At 55.1% G+C, this 19,489-nt stretch overlaps 1 protein-coding gene across 2 annotated transcripts; it reads left to right on the forward strand.

The window, feature by feature from the left end:
* Positions 1-1,088: 1,088 nt before the first annotated feature.
* BCL3 (BCL3 transcription coactivator) lies at positions 1,089-10,834 on the forward strand. Of its 2 annotated transcripts, XM_068527857.1 has the most exons (9): positions 1,089-1,548; positions 3,269-3,422; positions 7,755-7,863; positions 8,102-8,306; positions 8,414-8,502; positions 8,728-8,805; positions 9,419-9,586; positions 9,952-10,069; positions 10,207-10,834. In XM_068527857.1, exons 1-9 carry the CDS (start codon positions 1,293-1,295, stop codon positions 10,392-10,394), a joined length of 1,365 nt encoding a protein of 454 aa, XP_068383958.1. In that variant the 5' UTR covers positions 1,089-1,292; the 3' UTR covers positions 10,395-10,834. The 2 variants fall into 2 exon arrangements, with proteins under 2 accessions (XP_068383958.1, XP_068383957.1); XM_068527856.1 differs by having other exon boundaries at positions 9,952-10,834.
* Positions 10,835-19,489: the final 8,655 nt, after the last annotated feature.

Here is a 19,489-nt window from a genome sequence, read left to right on the forward strand (position 1 = left end):
GGGGAGGGGACACGGGAGAAGCCCGCCTCTGCCCTTCCCTCCCCCCTTTACCCAACCCCGCCCAGCCGCCCGCAGCTCCTGCCGGCCTCTGAGTCATGCCCCCAACCAGCCTGGCCTGTTCCCCACCCACCAACCCCGCCCGGGATGGGAGGGGGACGTGGGGCAGAAGGGGAGCCAGACAGCCCCCGCCTCCTGGGCCCGGGCTTTGGTCGCTGTGACTCTGGTCTTGCGGCCCTGCGGCTCTTGCTATGTCCCCGTCTCCCTCCTCCTTAGTCTCTCACGACCTCCATGCCCCTTTCGCCACGTCTCTTTCTTTCTCTGTGCATCGAGGATTCCCGGAGCACCCACCCTGTGCCCAGCGGCTCCGGCTGGGTGCAGGGACCCCGCCGGGAAGAGACACGTTCACTGTTTCCCTGCGCACTCCCCACCGAACACCACCCCCAGCGAAGTTCAGACCCAAAGCTGAGGAGGCACAGGGAGGAGGCAGAGATGGGGGCAGGGCAGGCAGAGGGGTAGTGCCTGGGCGCCTGCGGAGCGTAGTCCCTGCTCCGGGTGCGTCTTTTCGCTCCCACAAAGGAGGAAACGGCTCACAGAAGGGAAGTGCCTGGTCAAGGTCACCCAGCGAGGAAGTAGGAGTCGGGAATCGAACCCGCGTCTTAGCGACCCCAGGACCTCAGGGAATTGCCTCCCTGGGGGAGAGGCTGAGAAGCAGACAGCACTCGAGTGACAGAGAGATAGATGGTGAGGGAAGCAAAGAGACGATAGAGACAGAGACACTGAGAACAGAGACGCAGAGATAGAGAGACATCTATCCAGACCCGAAAGTCAGAGAGAGAGAGTTACAGACTGAGAGATACAGAGGCCTATAGCCAGAAAGACAAAAACGCGGAGACAGAGCCTGACGCCCGCAGCCGCAGGGGTGGGGACCCCGCAACCCGCGACCCCGCCTTCTTCCCACCCACCCCCCCGCCCCCCGCCAAGGCCCGGCCGCTCCGGGCGCCGCGGGGCTGGGAGGGGGCGGGCGCGGGGCGCGGCGCGGGCGGGGCGCTCTGCAGGCTGCACCGCGGGACGGCGGGAGCGGCGACGGGTCCAGGAAACCCCTGGGGCGGACGGGTGGCCCCGGGGGGGCCGGGGGCGGGGAGGCGGGCGGTCGGCACCGCCCGGGCCGACAAAAGTCCCTTCAGTTCAGCCGGCGGCAGGGGAAGTCCCGGCGCTCGGCGCAGCCACCCTCCCGTGCCGCCGAGCCCAGCCGCACTCCGGCCGCCCGCTCGGCCGCCGTCCCCGGCGGCCCCATGCCCCGATGCCCCGCGGGGACCATGGACGAGGGGCCCGTGGACCTGCGTACCCGGCCCAAGGCCGCCGGACCCCCAGGCGCCGCGCTGCCGCTCCGCAAGCGCCCTCTGCGCGCGCCCTCCCCGGAGCCCGCCGCCCCCCGCGGCGCTGCGGGCCCCGTCGTCCCCCCGGATCCCCTCCGCGGTGGCTCAGACACGCCAGCGGTGCCTGCGCCCCGCCACGGCCTGGCCCGGCCAGAAGCAATTTACTACCAGGGTGAGTGGCTTCCGCGGGTCATGGCCGGGTGGGGGCCAGGCAGTGCAGGGGGTCACTACCGGAGCCAGGGGCAGAGCTCCGACGTAATATACGGGGCCTCGGGCAGCTGAGGGACAGAAGCCAAGGTCCCAAGGGCACAGATATGGGGTTCCTGGGGAGCTGGGCGCACAGCCTGAGGTCCCAGGGGTGCAGATATGGGAGCTTCAGGGAGCAGTGCCTTGGGACACAGATATCGGGGTTGTAGGAAGGCTGGGTGTCAGGGGGCCCTGAGGGGTAGAGCCCAGGGTCCGAGCGCCACATATAGGGAGCTAGGAGACAGTGCCCAGCAGTACAGAAACGGGCTCTCAGGGAATCAAGCCCCAGGTACACAGAATTATAAACTCTTCAGAACCCAGATATCTAGGGTTATAAGGAATCAGTACTTGGACCCAAGAAACTGGGGTTCTTGGCATCCCGAACTATATGTGGGGTCAAAGGAAGTCAGGGGAACAGAGATTGGGGTTCTAAGGAGACAGATATTAAGGATCCCCGGATGTCAAAATCTCGGGAGCCAAGATATCGGGAGACGATGGGAATTAGGAGAACAGCGTTGGAGTTCTGAGCACCCCGATATCTGGGATCACAAGGACCCAAGGAAACCGATCCAGATACCAGGGTTCTTTAAGGAGCCAGCAGGACAGAGATCTGGGGTTCTGAGCACCCAGTTCTGCTTGCAAGTGATCAGTGTCTTCGCTGGGGTCACAAGGTCAGGTGGCCTTAGGGGGCTTGGGCTCAGTCTAAGAACTGGGGGCAGGACTGGGGAGTTCTGGGACTCAAGGATTTAGAGCCAGGAAGAAGGATTCAGGGGTCTCTGGGCAGAAGGCCTCAGGGTGTCAAGGCCTGGTATTGGACATGCAAGAACCAGGAAACTTGGGGGTTCAGGAATGGGAGCCCCCAAGGACCAGGAGATGACAGAGAAGGCCAGAATCCATTTTCCCGATCCTGTCTCCATCCTTGACCTCCAGGAGGGGGTGGCCCCTCCCACAGCTGTGCCCACCTCACGATCTCAGAGTGACCCCCAGAGCTGCAGAGACCCCATGTCTAGTGCCTCCAGACCTTTGCCCAGTTTCTGCACCTTCCACCCCCTCAGAGTACAGCTTCAAGCTGTGCATCAGGAGGCCTGTCACAGCCTTCTCCTTTTTCCTATTCCCCTGATGAGAACCTGGGCCTCAGTTTTCCCCATCTGTGTGATGGGTGGATATGGATTTGCCTGCTACCATGGTCCCTTCCAACAGTTTGATCTGAACACGTTTCTGGCACCACTCTCTCTCCCCAAACTCTGTACACATTCACCCCACACCCTACATCCAGTGCTTCATCCATCCTTACCTCCCTCAGCCACAGATTCACTCAGCAAACAGGCCCTGAGGTCCCCCTGCTGAGTGATGATGGGGGTTCAGTCCTTAAGGGACTCTCTGCCTAGTGGGAGATGGGGCATCAGACACAAGTAAAGATAAGTGACAGTGAGAGTGTCCAGGGCTGGGGGGGTGGGGGGGGAAGCTGTGGGAGCCCAGAGGAGGGATGCGGTAGAGGAGTTTGTCTTGCGCCTTGAGGACTCAGTAGGAGATGCAAAAGGGACCTGGGAAAAAGGGCAGGTGACACGCAGGAGCGAAGGCCGGGAGGCGGGGGGTGGGTTGAGGATCTGTGGGCTTGGTCTCACGCATGTCCTTTCTCTTCCCAGGACCTTTACTGTCCCTGTACCCCACCCCGACAATGGGCTCCCCCTTTCCTCTGCTGAACCTGCCTACACCCCTGTACCCCATGGTGTGCTCCATGGAACACCCCCTGTCGGCTGACATCGCCATGGCCACCCATGCGGATGAGGACGGAGACACGTGAGTGACAGTCCCCCATTCATGGAGGGTAGTAGGGAGTGGGGAGACCAACCTTCCACCCACCTCACCCACCCACCACAGCACAGGGGCACTCAGCGTGGACTTTCAAGTTACCTGCACCTGAGTTAGAACCCTGTCTCCACCGCTGTCTGTGTGACTCTGAGCAAGCCCCTTTCCCTCTCTGGGCCTCAGTTTCCTCTTCTGAAAAGTTGGGCACCCTGAGAGCACTTAGCTCCCAGGACTGTTTTTGGAGCAATGGGCTTCAAATGTTTTATCAAAATCCCAAAATGAGGAAGACATCTCACTGACCGATTTATTATACGAACCATACGTGTTAAGCCCCTAGCACTGAGCCTCGCAGATTGACTGTTCAATATGTATTAATTACTGGTATTATTATCGTTATTGCTTTTTACTAAGCCCAGCACAGACACGCACATATAAACTTGAAATAAAAATTGCACAGAACAAAACAACGCTCACCCTTACGACTTGGGATCTACTTTGGGATTTTCTATTCTAGTCTTATGTCATTGTTTCCTGGTCATAGCCCACTAAATTAATTTGACGAGCCCTTAAGTTGACTTCCCAAATCTCATGGTTTTATTATCTGCCGTTTGAGGGACATGCCTCTGAGCAGCATGAAGCTGCTGAGAAATCCTGCATGGGAGGGCCTAGCACATAGTAAGCACTCCATATACTTGACCACCATGGTTATTGTTATTCTGTCGACCTCGGTTTGAATCTCAGCTGGCCACTTTCCCACCCCTCTCTACCTCAGTTTCCCCCTGTAATAACAGGAAGCATAAGATGAGGGTCTCTGTGAGGCAGAAATGAAATGATTTCTATAAAGCGATTATCTGGGAATGGGTTTGGGGACTGGAAACCACAGGTGGAGATGGGATGGACAAGCCTATTTCTACAAGGAAAGGGGGGACTCCACCACTGGCTCCTGGGTGACTTCACATTCTCGAGCCTCAGTTTCCCTATCTGGAAATCCGGGCTCATAATCACAATTAGGATTCAGTGCACTGATGTACATATATACAGTGCATAGAATTGGGGCGGGGGGCACACAGTAGGTGCTCAGTACATGGGAGTGGCTTTTGATTGGTTGAACAGAGCTCCCAGGGTTGTCATGGACTTATCCTTGTGAACCCAAGCAGGAGAAAGTGCCTGAGATATACATATACAGGGCTCGGTAAAGCTAGTTCCCGCCCACTCTGGGTACGTCTGGGGTCATCAGTGAAATAGATTTAATTTGTATCTGTCCCCAGGGGTGATTTGTTTGCAGCCTGTGAAAGCAGGGTGCGGAGGCGACCTGGCACACCAGTCTCCAGCCCCACGCCCCAGCCGCCCTCCCCGCCCTCCCCGCTCTCCCCCAAAGCAAACACTTCTGCCTCAGCTGCCTGTTGGGGGAAATCCCTTCCCGCAGAACCTGACCGCAGCCCAGCTGCTCTGCCTCCCCCACGTCAGCACCCGTCACTCACTCGCAGCCTCCCCCTCCTGGCGCTCCCTCTAACCTTAACCCCTTCCGCTGGGGCCGAGACTTTACCGGAATGGGCAGCAGGCGCAGGCCAGGCGGGGGAGGGGGAGGGGGGACACGCTAGGTCTGGGTCCCCAGAGCAGCAAAGCTATGGTTGGGAGGCTGGACTTCTAGGGATTCAAGGGAGTAAGATCTCAGGGCATTCGGACAACCTCCCTCCGCCCCCTCCGCTCCCCCCCCCACCCCCACCCCCGCCACCAAGAAGTCAGGAGGCACTGGGGAGATGGAAGTCTGGGTCTCCAAGAGAGGGGGGAACGCATTCTGAGTCCCAGAGAGCAGAGGTTGGGGTACTGCATTCCGTGACCCCTGAGCGGGTAAGAAGCAGGGGGCAGGGCAGCTTGGGGATCTAGAACTCGGAGGGAAGGGGAAAGTCCGTTTCCGCAAAGAGTTAGGGCACCGTATTCCCGGGTCCCAAGAGATCTTGGGGATGGATGCCAGGATGTGGTGGGGGTTAGGGAGCCAGCTGGAGTCGGAGCCCTGGAGGGTGGAGTTCCAGAGGGGTCCCCTGGCTGGAGAAGTTGGGGCCCTTACCCCCAGGGTAACTAGATCGCTTTGGGTTAGGCTCCCCTCTCCGCCCTATTCGAGGATGGAAGTTGGGGTGTCTGGGTGGCCGGGGTAGATCCCCGACGGGACAGGCTTCCCTCCCCCGGGAGCAGGAAGCCGAGCCCCGCCCAGCAGACCTGTTACTGGAAGTCCGAGGGCTGGGCCGCCCCTCCCGTCCCCACTTCCTCCAGCCCCGCCCCACCCCCTGCGGCCCGCGCGTTTATGGGAACTCAGGCCTGGACGGTTTCTCTGAAATAATTTTCTCCCTCTGCCCTCACTTAACCCCGCCCGCCCCGAAGGGGACCCAGGCCGGGCGTCCTGGGAGATGCAGGGAGGGGAGGGAGCCCTTCCCAAGGGGGGCCCTGGCCCAGGTCCGACCCCTCCCCCAAGATTTCTTTTTAAATTTGGCTTTCTCGGCTCAGGATCCAGGTTCAGCGTTACACCTGCATAATCTCCTCCTGGGAGATGGGCGTTCTTGTAGGCTATACTTTACGGAGGAGAAACCCGAGGCTGTAAAGGGCCACCTAGCCGCACAGCTAGAGAGACTTGTAACGCAATTTGCAACCCTGACCTACTCAGCCCCGGCAAAGCCCCCAGGGCTGCAGGATTTCTCGGCCTCCAGTACCTAGGGAGCTGGATTCTGGATGCAGATTCCACAATTTGGAGAACCGCTGTTCACCCCTCTTAGCCACGCCCTGGTCTGTCAGCAAGCAGTGGTGGGTGAGAAAGAAGTTGCTCTAGAAAATTGGCCTTTAAAGAAAGGTTGTAGGGACTGTGTACCTCCAGTCAGCCTTGTGCCCTCAGCGCCAATGTCCCCCACCCCATACAGTCGTCCCAGATTGCTCTCAGCTCTAAATGGCTCTTCCAGGTTGGGGGCCCTGGGAAGTGGGCAGGAAGTTTATTGAAAAGTGTTATCCAGATCAATGCCTACAGAGATGGAGGAAACAGGACTGGGCAGAGGGAGAATTTGAGCTGCTACGTAGTAGTTTCATCAGGGCCTCAGTTATCCCACAGGGAATGTTGCAGCTGGAGTGGCCCTCAGAGTTGGGGCCAGAAGCCCAGGCCTTGGACGCCCACACGGAGCAGTCGCTGGATGCCATTGGGTGGCATCTACCCACCTCACCCCCATGACCTGGGCAAGCAGCTCTTTTCAGCGGAGGGTAATTCCCAGAGAGAGCCGAGAGCTGACAACCTTCCCAGAAGTTGAGGGAATGAGTCCTTCAGTCCAGAAGAGGGGGGGCCTGGGTTGCGCAGTCCAGCTTCCCAAACAGTGACTAGTTTGTCCCACCTCCCTTCTGGGCAAAACTTCCTCCACATACATACTCTTGGGATGGAGGCTGACCGTGATCTCCAGTCACCACTGATGGAGACCTTGATGGTATCGAGTTCATCCCCACCCATTCCACAGATGAGAAAACTGTGGCCTGGAGTGGGGTGGGAATGTGGTTACCAGCTTCAAGGATGGCCAGGGATCGTTGAGGGGGACTCATGTATTCAGGGCGTGTTTGTGGAGCACCTGCTCAGCACCGGCCACTGTCCTAGGCACTGGGCAGTGATGGAAGCACACCAAACGCTCTACCCTGGTGGAGTTGACATTCTATCGGGGGAGATTCAGACAGGAAACAAGTGAAGTGTACCACGTCAGGTGATGAACTGGAGGAAAATAAAGCCGGGGGAGGGGGAGGGAGCCGCTGCTGTACCATTTTAGCAGAGGCCCAAATGAGGGGAGCTAGCCCTGCAGGTATGGGGGGAAGACTCTTCCCAGCAGAGGGAACAGCCAGTGCAAAGGCCTAGGAGGCAAGCATGCTTGGTATGTTTGAGGAACACCAAGGAGGCTAGTGGCCAGAGTGGGCTCAGGAGAGTGGACAGAGATGATATCAAAAGGAATTGAAGAGCGGGAGGCAAGATGACACAGGGCCTGTGGGCCATGGTGAGGACTTTACTCTGAGGATTCTGTGCAGAAAAGGGGCATGACCTGACTTAGGTTCTAAAAGGGTCCCTCTAGCTGCTATGTGAGGGACAGACAGTAGAGCAGGATGGAAGCAGGGAGGCCAGCGAGGAGGGGACAGTCCAGGAGGGGAGATGGTGGTGCCTGAACCAGGATGGAGGGAGTGGGGGTGGGGAGCAGTGGTTGGATTCTAGAGACACTTCTAAAGTATCCTGCACATTTTGGAGTTAGCACTGCTAAGAGTATGGGGGTGAGAGGTGACCAGCCTCTAACGCCTGTGATCCTCCACCCCCAGGCCACTCCACATTGCAGTGGTGCAGGGCAATCTGCCAGCTGTGCATCGGCTAGTCAACCTCTTCCAGCATGGCGGCCGGGAGCTGGATATCTACAACAACCTCCGGCAGGTGAGGCTGGGGGCCTGGGGCCCTGGATCTAATGGAAGAGGGGCCTGGGAACCTGGACTCCTGTTTCCTAGGGGAAGAAGAGCTGGGGGCCCTGACTCTTGAATCGGAGGGAGGAGGTGCTCCAGATTTCTGGTTCCTGCCTAAGACTACAGCTGGGGGTCAGGACTCGGGAATTCTGAGGGAGGCAGGACTGGGACGCAGGGCAGGGGACGGGTCCCTCACAGTCTCTTTTCCCCAGACACCGCTACACCTGGCTGTGATCACCACTTTGCCGTCTGTGGTCCGGCTCCTGGTGATGGCCGGTGCCAGCCCCATGGCACTGGACCGCCACGGCCAGACGGCAGCCCACCTAGCTTGCGAGCACCGCAGCCCGGCCTGCCTGCGGGCCCTGCTGGACAGCGCGGCCGGGGGCACCATGGACCTGGAGGCCCGCAATTACGACGGTGAGCATCTACCCGGGCGCGGGGTGGGGCTGTCCGGCAGGACCTGGAGTCCTTCTGAGGCTGCAAAGCCCCAGGCCCAGGTTTAACTGAGTCTCCTTCTCCTTCAGGGCTCACCGCCCTGCACGTGGCCGTGAACACCGAGTGCCAAGAAGCGGTGCTGCTCTTGCTGGAGCACGGCGCGGACATCGACGCGGTGGTGAGCGCGATTGGGCCGGGGGAGGGGCCAAGAGGAGCAGAGAGGGGCGGGGCCAACGGGGCGGGGCCAACGGGGCGGGGCTTGGGTGGGAGAGAGCCCGAATGGGTGGGGTGGGGCTTGAAGAATCTAAGGGGATTGAGATGCTGGACCAAGCGGTTAGGATGCGGGCCGCCGGCTGTTTGGGCAGTGCTAGGAGACGCTTAAAACCTTCCCTCCCTGCCGCAGGACATTAAGAGTGGCCGCTCCCCACTCATCCACGCCGTGGAAAACAACAGCCTTAGCATGGTGCAGCTGCTGCTACAGGTGGGTAAGGCCCCTGCCCGTGGCCTCTCGCCCACCCTTTCCTCTGACACCAACCGGCTGTCGCCCCATCCCTGCCACCGACGCCGCCTTCCAGTTCTGGCTCTTGCTCTTGCTGCGCTTCCAGCCCCGACCTTTCCTTCTAGGCCTCGTTCTGTCAACCCTAGGACGTCACCCCTCCAGGCTACGAACTAGTCCCGGGTCTTCTCCCATCCCTCCTCCGGCCCCAAAACTTCCCAGGCCCCAACCAGCTAGAGTCTTGCTGACCCTGTCTTCCGGCTTTGGCCCTGTCCCCGCGCCGTCCTTCCGCCCCGACTCCGTCCACGATCAGGCCCAGACTCTGGACCCTTCCCTTCTCTGACTCCGCCCCTGCTTTGGCCGGGGCTGCCGAGTCCAGCTCCGGTTGATTCGGCGCCGCCCCCTCCAATCCCGCTCTGTCCCGCCTTTGTTTCCAACTTCTACCCTTCTATCACCCAACCCCGATCTGGCCCCGCCCCAGGTTGTGATTCCCACCCCCACACCCGGCCCCGCCCCTCACTGTGGCCCCGCCCCCTGGGTTCCGCCCCCCTGCACCGGGACCTGGCGGTGGTCCTGACCCGCGCCTCCCCGCCCGCAGCACGGCGCCAACGTGAACGCGCAGATGTACTCGGGCAGCTCGGCGCTGCACTCGGCGTCAGGCCGCGGGCTCCTCCCGCTCGTGCGCACGCTGGTCCGCAGCGGCGCCGACAGCGGCCTCAAGAACTGCCACAACGACACGCCGCTCATGGTGGCGCGCAGCCGCCGGGTGAGTGTGCGCGCTGGTGGCGGCGGGGGTTACAGGGGTTGCAGGGGTGTCTGTGCCCGAGCGCCGGTCCGCGCGGATGTGACAGGTGAGTGGGCACGTGTGTGCAGGGGATGCGGCGTGTGGGCGTGTGCGCGTCTGTGCCAGGGCGTGGAGGCAAGCCGGTGAGCCTGAGGGCGTGGGTGTGAGTTCTAGACGAAGGAGTGACTGAGGCACAAAGAAAGGAAGTGACTTGTCCCCCTGCACGTACTGAGAAAGAGGCGGTGCTCCCTGAGCTAGGGGACCCCGTGAGCTAGAAGAGATGGAGAGAGGCAGGGCTGTGTGGGCAGGGGTGGCCTGGTGATGACCGCCCCTCCATCGCTCCACAGGTCATCGACATCCTGAGAGGGAAGGCCACACGGCCTGCTCCTGCATGCCAGCCAGAGCCCTCCCCTGACCGGAGTGCCACCACCTCCCCTGAGAGCAGCAGCCGCCTCAGCTCCAATGGTGAGAAACCGGCTCCCAACTTCCAGCAGCCCAGCTCCGCCCTCCCTCAGAGCCCAGGAGTGGGGGTCCCCAGCCCCCTTCTCCCTGGATCCAGCCTCTCGCTGCCCTCACCCCTCGTCTCTCTTCTCTTCCCACAGGTCTTCTGTCCGCATCACCACCCTCCTCGCCCTCCCAGTCTCCCCCCAAGGACCCCCCTGGATTCCCCATGGTTCCCCCCAATTTTTTCCTTCCTGCCTCATCTCCACCGACCTTCCTGCCCTATGCTGGGGTCCTCCGAGCCCCTGGCCGGCCGGTGCCCCCCTCCCCAGCTCCAGGAGGTAGCTGAGAGGGATGGGGGGGCAGATCTCGGACTCATGAGGAGGGACCTCACTGCCCTATGGGGTCAGCCCTCCTGGAAACTGTGAAGATCTCACTCTGCCCCCCCCCCCCAATCTTCTGGACCAGGATTTGCACAGAGGCACATATATTTACCCATAACCGCCCCCCTCTTCTCAGCACGGATATTCCCCCATCTCGTCCCCACCCCCAGCCCGGGACTCTTACCCTATTATTCTCAGGCACCAGTCTCCCATGTGGAACGTCACCCAATCGTTCATTTCCTTCTCCTCTCCCAGAGCTGGTGGAACCAAGGAACGGCCCTCCCCTCTGGCCTTTACCCAGTTCAGTAAGGAGGGAGAGATGGGCTGTAGCCAGGCACTGATATCAATGTAAATTATTAGGCTTTTTGGTTGGATTTCTTTTGTAATAAACTATTTTTGTACCATATCCCTGGCTTTGCTAGGTGTCTTTCATGAGGAGGTCTGGAGGAAGTGTGTTTCTGTGTGTGCCCACCTGGGTGCCGTATCCAGCTGACTCCATGTGAGTCTCAGACTGACAGTGACATGTGTGGGCGACTCTAGGACTTCCGGTGTGTTGTAAATGTTCTGTCATTGTGTCACTGTGCCATTGTTTCTGGGGATGACGTGAAGTGTGACATCTTTCCAGAGGACCCTGTTGGATTCCATAGTGACCTTAGGTGTGTGCATGTGTGTGTGTGTGTGTGTGTGTGTGCTTCTGAAGGATTCTGTGGTTTCTGGGTCCCTGTGGTACCACAGCTGACTGTTGCGTACCTGTGGTAAACTGCTGATGCCAGTTGTCTCTGGGTCTCTGTGCGTGTAGCATTTGTGCGTGTTCCTAACATTGAGACCTGCGGTCATCGTGTGATTGTTTCTATGTGACTGCCGCGCTTGGTGTGTCACATTTTATTCAGTGGCTCCAGGGGCCCGCTGACATACATATATATTTTTGACTGTCTGGACGCGTCTCTTACGTATCAGTCAGGGTTTGCATTCATTTCCTGTTACCACGGTAACAAAGCACCACAAATTCAGCAGCTTAAAACAACACAGATTCATCCTCTTATAGTTCTGGAGGTCAGAAGTCCAAAATCAACTTCACTGGACCAAAGTCAAAGTGTCAGCAGAGCTGGTTCCTTCTGGAAGCTCTAGAGGAGAATCTGGTCCCTTGCACTATCCAGCTCCCAGAGGCCACCTGCATTCCTTGGCTCATGGCTCATTCCTTGGCTCATGGCCCTTTCCTTGTATCACAGCACCTTCTTGCTTCTATCTGTACATCTACTCTGATCTCCTGTTTCCCTCTTAGGAGGACCCTGTGATTCCCCCAGTTCCCCCCAGATAATCCAGGATAATCTCCCCACCTCAAGATCCTTAACTTCCTCACGTCTGCCAAATCCCTTTTGCCATATGAAGTAACATTCACAGAGTTCCAGGGGTTAGGATGTAAATATCATCGGGAGTCTTTATTCGATCAGAGAAGCAACATCACAGTGGGTATATGGATAAGTGATTTGTTACAGGGATTTGCCCGTTGGGAAGGGAAGATGGATGTACAATGGGGCGGGGCAAGGACAAGCTGGAACCCCCAAGAAAGGGCTGGACCCCATGTCAGCCCCCAGTGCCTCCAGCCTTGGAGAAAGGGGTGTCCTTTGGGAGAAGTTGGCAACCTTGGTCCCATTCTATTGGTCTTCTTGAGTGACTGTGTGTTTGTGTTTCTGAGTGATGCTGAGTGTGGGTTTTTCAGTCTGGGGGGCCCTCCTTGGGCCTCTGGGTCTTTGTATGTCTCGGTGATTGTGAACATTTCAGCTGTGGTGACTCCACAACATGCTGTATCTGTGGGGCCCACTGCCTTAACGTCTTCCTAGGAGACACTGTTGGGTCTAGGCTAGGGGTGTGTGTGTGTGTACACACACGCACACACATCCATGCACACGCACTTCTGGGGCAGCTCTGACTGGGTGGCCCATGTTCACGTGGCCCTCCTGACTTAGGTGGCCGTGCGTCTTTGTGTGTGTGTTTGTGACCATGTGCCAGTGCTTTTGATGCTGCCTCTGGGCTATGGTGTCCCTAGAGCTGCCTGATTTGGAAGACATGTTGGTTTCCTAGGGCTGCTGTAACAAATGGCCAGAAACTAGATGGCTTAAAATGAATTTATTCTCTCACAGTTCTGGAAGCCAGAAGTTCAAAATCAAGGTGTCAGCAGGGCCACACTCCCTCCAAAGGCTCTAGGGGAGGATCCTTCCCTGCCTCTTCCAGCTTCTGGTGGCTGCTGGCATTCCTTGGCTTGTGGCTGCATCTCTCCAATCTCTGCCTCCATCTTCACATGGTTTCCTCTGCTGTGTGTCTGTGTCTTCTCTTCTGGCTCTTACAAGGACAATTGTCATTGGGCTTAGCCCTAAACCCACCCAGGTAATCCAGGATGATCTCATCTTGAGATCCTAACCTTAAGTGCATCTGCAAAGACCCTTTTTCCAAATAAGGTCACATTTAAATGTTCTGGGGGGTTAGCATGGGGACATATCTTTGTGGGAGGCCACCGCTCAACCCACTACAGAGGGTGACTGTTGGGCCCTGCAAGCAGCTGTGTGTGAGAACTTCCCACGTGATAATCCCACCACATGAGCAAGGTCATGTGCAATGACTGTCTCTCCAGCAGACTGTGAGCCCTGGGAGGACAGTTTCCTCCTGCTGCCCTACCCACAGCAGCCAGCACACTGCCTGGCACGGAGCAGACCCCTGAGAAGTGATGGTAGAATGAGTGAGCCTCACCCACTCCCCATTGCATTATGGTGTCTGCGATTCTTTGTGGCTGTGTCTGGTCCCCTGTCACACTGTGTGACCAATTTGGGAGCAAATATCAGCAGCCATGTATTGACCATGATGGCACCCATATTCCAGATGGGAAAACTGAGACTCAGAGAGAGCAAGTTGCCCGTCCAAGGCCAGGTCTCCTGCCTCCTAAACCCACGCTCATAGTCGCTGGGCCCTCTTGACTCACAGGAAGGTTGTGTGTGGTTGTGCCTATTATTCTAAGCGTGTGCACATGCATGTGTGTGTGGAAAGGGTGCAAGATAACAGGTGGTGTGTCGTTGAGAGCACAGGCCCCGGAGTTAGAACTGAGTTCGAATCCAGCCCTTCCATTCCCTAGCCATGTGACCTTCATCAGGTGACTTCAGGCCCCGAGCCTCCGTTTCCGCATCTGTAAAATGGGAATAATGCCCACGTCTGAGGGCTGATGGGTTGATGAGGATTTGATGAGAGTGTAGGTGCCAGCCCCATCACCAGCCTGGAGTGTGTGTCAAGATCTCCTTGTACCTGTGGGTCCAGACTGTGGGTGATGTGCCTCTTTGTGTGTGAGAAACTATCCCCGGGTTCAAAAGCTGAACCCGGCACTGACCTTGGTAACTTACTTCTCTAAAACAAAGGATCTCGCTTCTCCACACATGGAAACCCCCTCTCAGCTTCCTGACCTTGGGACTGGGCACGTGTCCTTCCACACCCAGCCCCCTTCCCCTGAAGAAAGACTCCAAGGAGAGGGGAGAAGGGCTATATAGAGGGTCCCAATCCCCCCCAGCCCTCCCAGAATTAAACACCCCCCTTAACCACCACCACCAAGAACTGTTCTCATCTGTGAAAGTCCTTGCATTCTAGAGGCAGAAGTCATACTTTCAATGCATTTCTCTGGGGGCCCAGCCCCTGTTGCAAAGTTCCACTTGTTATCACCACCCTGAGTAAACCCAGATTCTCAGTCAGAGAATATCTCTTCCAAGCGCTTGCATGAAATCTGCCAAATCTTAAATGTGGGTGCTGTCCCCCCAAAATGCTTTTACAAGCATAAGAACTAAACAGAACACGTCTGCTGGTTCGGTGTGTGAGCAGACCCTCAAGTCAGCCACACCTCCATTTTACAGGAAGGGAAACTGAGGCCCAGAAAGGGGAGACACTGACCTGGTGAGTCGGTGAGTCCGAGATTCCACAATTCACCTTCACCAAGTGAAGGAATTCATCACCAAGAATGGGACGACCAACATCGTGTACGAACTTCTGATACCGTGCACTGAGAAGGACACAGCATCACTTTTATAATATTCCTGCCACCAGAATCTGATCACAAGGAAATGTCAGACAAACCCAAATCTAGACATCTTACCAAAGAGCTAAGAAGTGGCTTGTGATTTATTGAAAACGTCAACTTCATGAAACACAAAGATAGGCTGAGCGGTTGTACCAGACTGAAGGACAATATAAAGACATCAAAACTAAATGCAGGACTTCCCTTGTGGCGCAGTGGCTAAGAATCTGCCTGCCAATGCAGGGAACACGGGTTTGAGCCCTGGTCCGGGAAGATCCCACATGCCACGGAGCAACTAAGCCCGTGTGCCACAACTACTGAGCCCACGTTCTAGAGCCCGAGAGCCACAACTGCTGAAGCCCATGCGCCTAGAGCCCGTGCTCCGCAACAAGAGAAGCTACCACAAAGAGAAGCCCGCGCTCAACAACGAAGACCCAACGCAGCCAAAAATAAATAAACTAAATTAAAACAAACAAACAAACAAAAACCTAAATGCAACACAGGATCTCAGATTGGATCCTGGACTGGAAAAAATGGTTTGCTATGAAGGATAATTTGGGGACAACTGGCGATTTGAATATAGGCTGCAGTGTTACATGCTAGTATTGTATCACTGTTAATTGTCCTGCTTTTGATAACCATACTGTGACTGTGTAAGAGAATGTTCTTAGATGTGGAGATACACATCGGAGTGTTTAGAAGCAAAGAGGTAAAATGTCTGAAACACTCTCAAATGGTTCGAGGGAGGGGGAGAGCAAATAATAAAGGAAATTGACAAATTGTTAACGATTGATGAGTCTGGGCAAAGGGTATACAAGAAACCTTTGTCCTATTCTTGCAACTTTTCTATAAGTTTAAAATGATTTCAAAAAAGAAAAGAACGCTTGCAAATTAAAAGTCATGGTTTTAAGGCTCTGTGTTTCTAAGAGGATTTAAGTCTGTGCATGCATCTGTGCTCCTAGCTTGGGGAGTTGGGAGTGTGAATTTGCTGCTTCAGACTCTGCTTTGGGGTGTGACTTGGGCTTTAGGGTGTGTTAAGGTCTCGGGGTGTGGCCAGGGTCTTGGGGGTGTGGGCAAAGTTTCAGAGGCGTGGCCTGGATGAAGGGCAGGCCATATCCTGGGGTGTGGTCAGAACCGTGGGGCGTGGCCAGATTCTCGGAGGTGTGGCCAGGGTCTGCGGGCAGGGCCTGAGAAACTCAGTTCCCAAGGGAGGAGGTAAATCTGTGCTTAGTGCGCCCTCTTGTGGCTACCCAGGGGTCCGGCCTCCACTTTTTAAAAACAGTTTTATTAAATATAATGTATATAGCCTACAATTCAACTATTTAAAGTGTACAACTCAGTGGTTCTAGTGAATTCAGAGAGTTGTAAAATCATCACCACAATCAATTTTAAAACATTTCTTCATCCCCAAAAGAAACCCCCTGCCCATTAGTAGTCACTCCCTATTTCCCCCTAACCCCCTTCCTTCAGCCCTAGGCAATCCCTAATATTCTTTCTGTCTCTATAGATTTGCCTATTCTGGACATTTTATATAAATTGAGTCGTACAATATGTGGTCTTTTGTGACTGGCTTCTTTTACTTTAGCGTAATGCTTTTGAGGTTCATCCACGTTGTAGCCTGTATCAATATTTCACTCCTTTTAATGGCCAAATAATATTCCATTATATGGGAATACTGCGTTTAATTTACCCATTTATCCATTGTCATTTGACAGGCATTTAAGTTGTTTCCACAAATCTTTGTGTGGATATATGTTTTTAATTCTCTGTGATATATATACATAGGCATGGAATTCCAGGATCATACAATGACTCTATGTTTAACATTTTGAAGAGCTACCAAACCGTTGTCCAAAGCAGCTGCACCACTTTACATCCCCACCAGCACTGTCCGAGGGTTCCAGTTTCTCCACAGCCTCTCCAATACTTATTATTGTCTGTCTTTTTGATTATAGCCTTCCCGGCAGGTGTGAAGTGGGATGTCCTTCTGGTTTGGATTTTCATTTCCCTAACTGATAATGATTTTTCAGTATCTTTTCTTACCATCCACTGATTTTTTTAAATAAATTTATTTATTTTATTTATTTATTTTTGGCTGTGTTGGGTCTCCGTTGCTGCGGGCAGGCTTTCTCTAGTTGCAGCGAGCGTGGGCTACTCTTCTTTGCAGTGCGTGGGCTTCTCATCGCGGTGGCTTCTCTTCTTGCAGAGCATGGGCTCTGGAGCGCAGGCTCAGTAGTTGTGGCGCACGGGCTTAGTTGCTCCGCGGCATGTGGGATCTTCCCGGACCAGGGCTCGAACCCATGTCCCCTGCATTGGCAGGCGGATTCTTAACCACTGCGCCTCCAGGGAAGCCCTCATCCACTGCTTTTGTATCCACTTTGCAACTCTATGAACTCTTAACCAGTTTGCCATATTTGACCCAGTTTTTTTAAATTAAAGCGTTAACGATATCGTAGTCCCATTGTATCCTCAGAGTCCATCTTTTTCCTTCGACATGTCCTGCATTTAATGCTCAACATTACCACTCATGGTTTCATACTATCATCACATACGATGCATCCCCCAATAATACAGAGCCTTGGTTTTGCAGGTTTTCTTTTCTTTTCTTTATTTTTTGGCCATGCCGTGCAGCTTGTGGGAGCTTAGTTCCCTGACCAGGGATTGAACCCGGGTCCTCGGCAGTGAGAGCACGGAGTCCTAACCACTGGACCGCTAGGGAGTTCTCTTTGCAGGTTTTCTTATACCTGGTATAAACAACACTGTGTTGTACTAATCCTTCTGCACCTGCTTTTTTTTTAAAACTCATTGTATTAATTTCCTGTTGCTGCTGTAACAAAGGACCACAAACTCAGTGGCTTAAAACAACAAATTTATTCTCTCAAAATTCTGGGGACTAGGAGCCCCAAACCAGTGTGCTGGCAGGGCTATGCTCTCTCTGAAGGCTCTAGGGGAGGGTCCTTCCTTGCCTCTTCCTGGCTTCTGATGTTTCCCAGCAATCCTTGGCTTATAAATGCATCATTCCAATCTCTGCCTCCGTCGTCACATGGCTTTCTCCCTGTGGGTATACCTGTGTCTGTGTCCAAATTTCCAGTCATATTGGATTTAGGGCCCACCCTAATTCAGTGTGACCTCATCTTAACTCGGTTACACCTACAAAAACGCTATTTCTGGGCTTCCCTGGTGGCGCAGTGGTTAAGAATCCTCCTGCCAATGTAGGGGACACGGGTTCGAGGCCTGGTCGGGGAAGATCCCACATGCTGCGGAGCAACAAATCCCGTGCACCACAACTACTGAGCCTGCGCTCTAGAGCCCCCGAGCCACAACTACTGAAGCCCGCGCGCCTAGAGCCGGTGCTCCGCAACAAGAGAAGCCACAGCAGTGAAAAGCCTGCGCACCTCAAGGAAGAGTAGCCCCGCTCGCCGCAGCTAGAGAAAGCCCGCTCACAGCAACGAAGACCCAATACAGCCAAAAATAAATAAATAAAATTAATTAATTTTTAAAAAATTTTTTAAAAAACCTATTTCTAAATAAGGTCACATTCATAGGTTCCAGTGGACACAAATGGTGGAGGGGCACTATTCAACACAGTACACTCATCATTACGTTTTCACGACTCAGGCTATTGGAATGTGTGTCCAGTTTATTCACTTGAACTGCTCTGTGGGAGTCCTTTGTGAACGGATACCACAATGTATTCATTGCTTCTGATGATGGACACTTGCCCTGTTTCCAGTTTTCTCCATTTCCGACAAGGCTGCAATTAACATCCCTGAACACGTCTCTTGGAGCTTCTTAGGGCAGTATTTCACAACCTGCCCAACAAGATCCATTAGTGGGTTGTGAAATCAATTTCGTGGGTTGCAAACACGATTTTCCCTTTGATGAAATTAAATTAAATTGAATAGAAGATACGAGAGCTCATGCACATAGTCGGGGTAAGGATTGCCCTGTGAAACTGTTTGTTTCAGGTGTATAACGTCCCAATGTGAGCAAAAGTGTTTACAAGCCACGGCTCTGAAGGAGGTAGCTGGCAGTGGACTTGCCCTGCCAAGGCTTTCATGGATCCTGTCAAGTTATTCTTCAACCTAATTTGTCCGTTTACACTTCCATCAGCTCCTGGTCAACACCTGGTATAATCAAAACTTTGAATTTTTGCCAGGCCAGTGGGTTTTCATCCTGTTTCGCGGAGGTGGAAACAGGTTCAGAGGGCGCAGGAACGCAAGGAGCTGGGAGGCGGACCCCTCCATCCTGACGGCAAAGCCCGGGTCTTCGCTTAGTCTGAGATGTAAATTCGAAGATTCCACAAGTTAAGGATTCTCGGGTTCTGAGAGATGGGGGATGCGGGCTGAAGAGGAGAGTGGGGTGCGATGGGAGCCTTATCTCTCATCCTCATCTCTCTCCCCCTCCTACCTCAAAGAGTTTTTGAGAATTCAGTGAGAAAATGTAAAGCCTGACACACAAGGACCGAAAGAGAGTAAATGTTTAATAAATGTTAGCTATTACTATTATTCTCTGATTGGAAATTCTCTAGGTATGTGCATTATTTGTAATCAGAACTTGGCCAGTCTCCTGGCCGGGGCGTGGCCAGGACGCCCAGGGGCGTGGCCTGGATGCCTTGGGGGCAGAGGGACGGTCCGGCCCACAACGCCCCCGCGCCTTGGCCGCCCAGCGCACAGCCCTGGCTGGGGAGATGCTACAGGTGGCGCAGGTTGGGGAGAGAACCACGTCTCTCCAGCCCTGCGCTGAGCAGCCGCGCCTGGGCCTCAGCATTCATGAACCCCATCTTCCCGCCTCATCCCCTGAGGACCCACAAGCCCCCACCTCCTTTGGAAATCTGGGTGTCTCAACTCCAGCCCGATTTCTCGCAGGCCCCTGCTGTGGGGACCCGGGAATTACGTCACCAAATTCCTGCTCCCTCGGACACCCTTCTCCCACCTCCTGCTCTTAGGGGACCCACGGGCCTGGGCCCGCTGTGTTCCTTCTCAGGGACAGAGGGACCACACTATTCCCCTA

The sequence above is a fragment of the Eschrichtius robustus genome, chromosome 19 (assembly GCF_028021215.1).
Source record: "Eschrichtius robustus isolate mEscRob2 chromosome 19, mEscRob2.pri, whole genome shotgun sequence".
NCBI lineage: Eukaryota > Metazoa > Chordata > Mammalia > Artiodactyla > Eschrichtiidae > Eschrichtius > Eschrichtius robustus.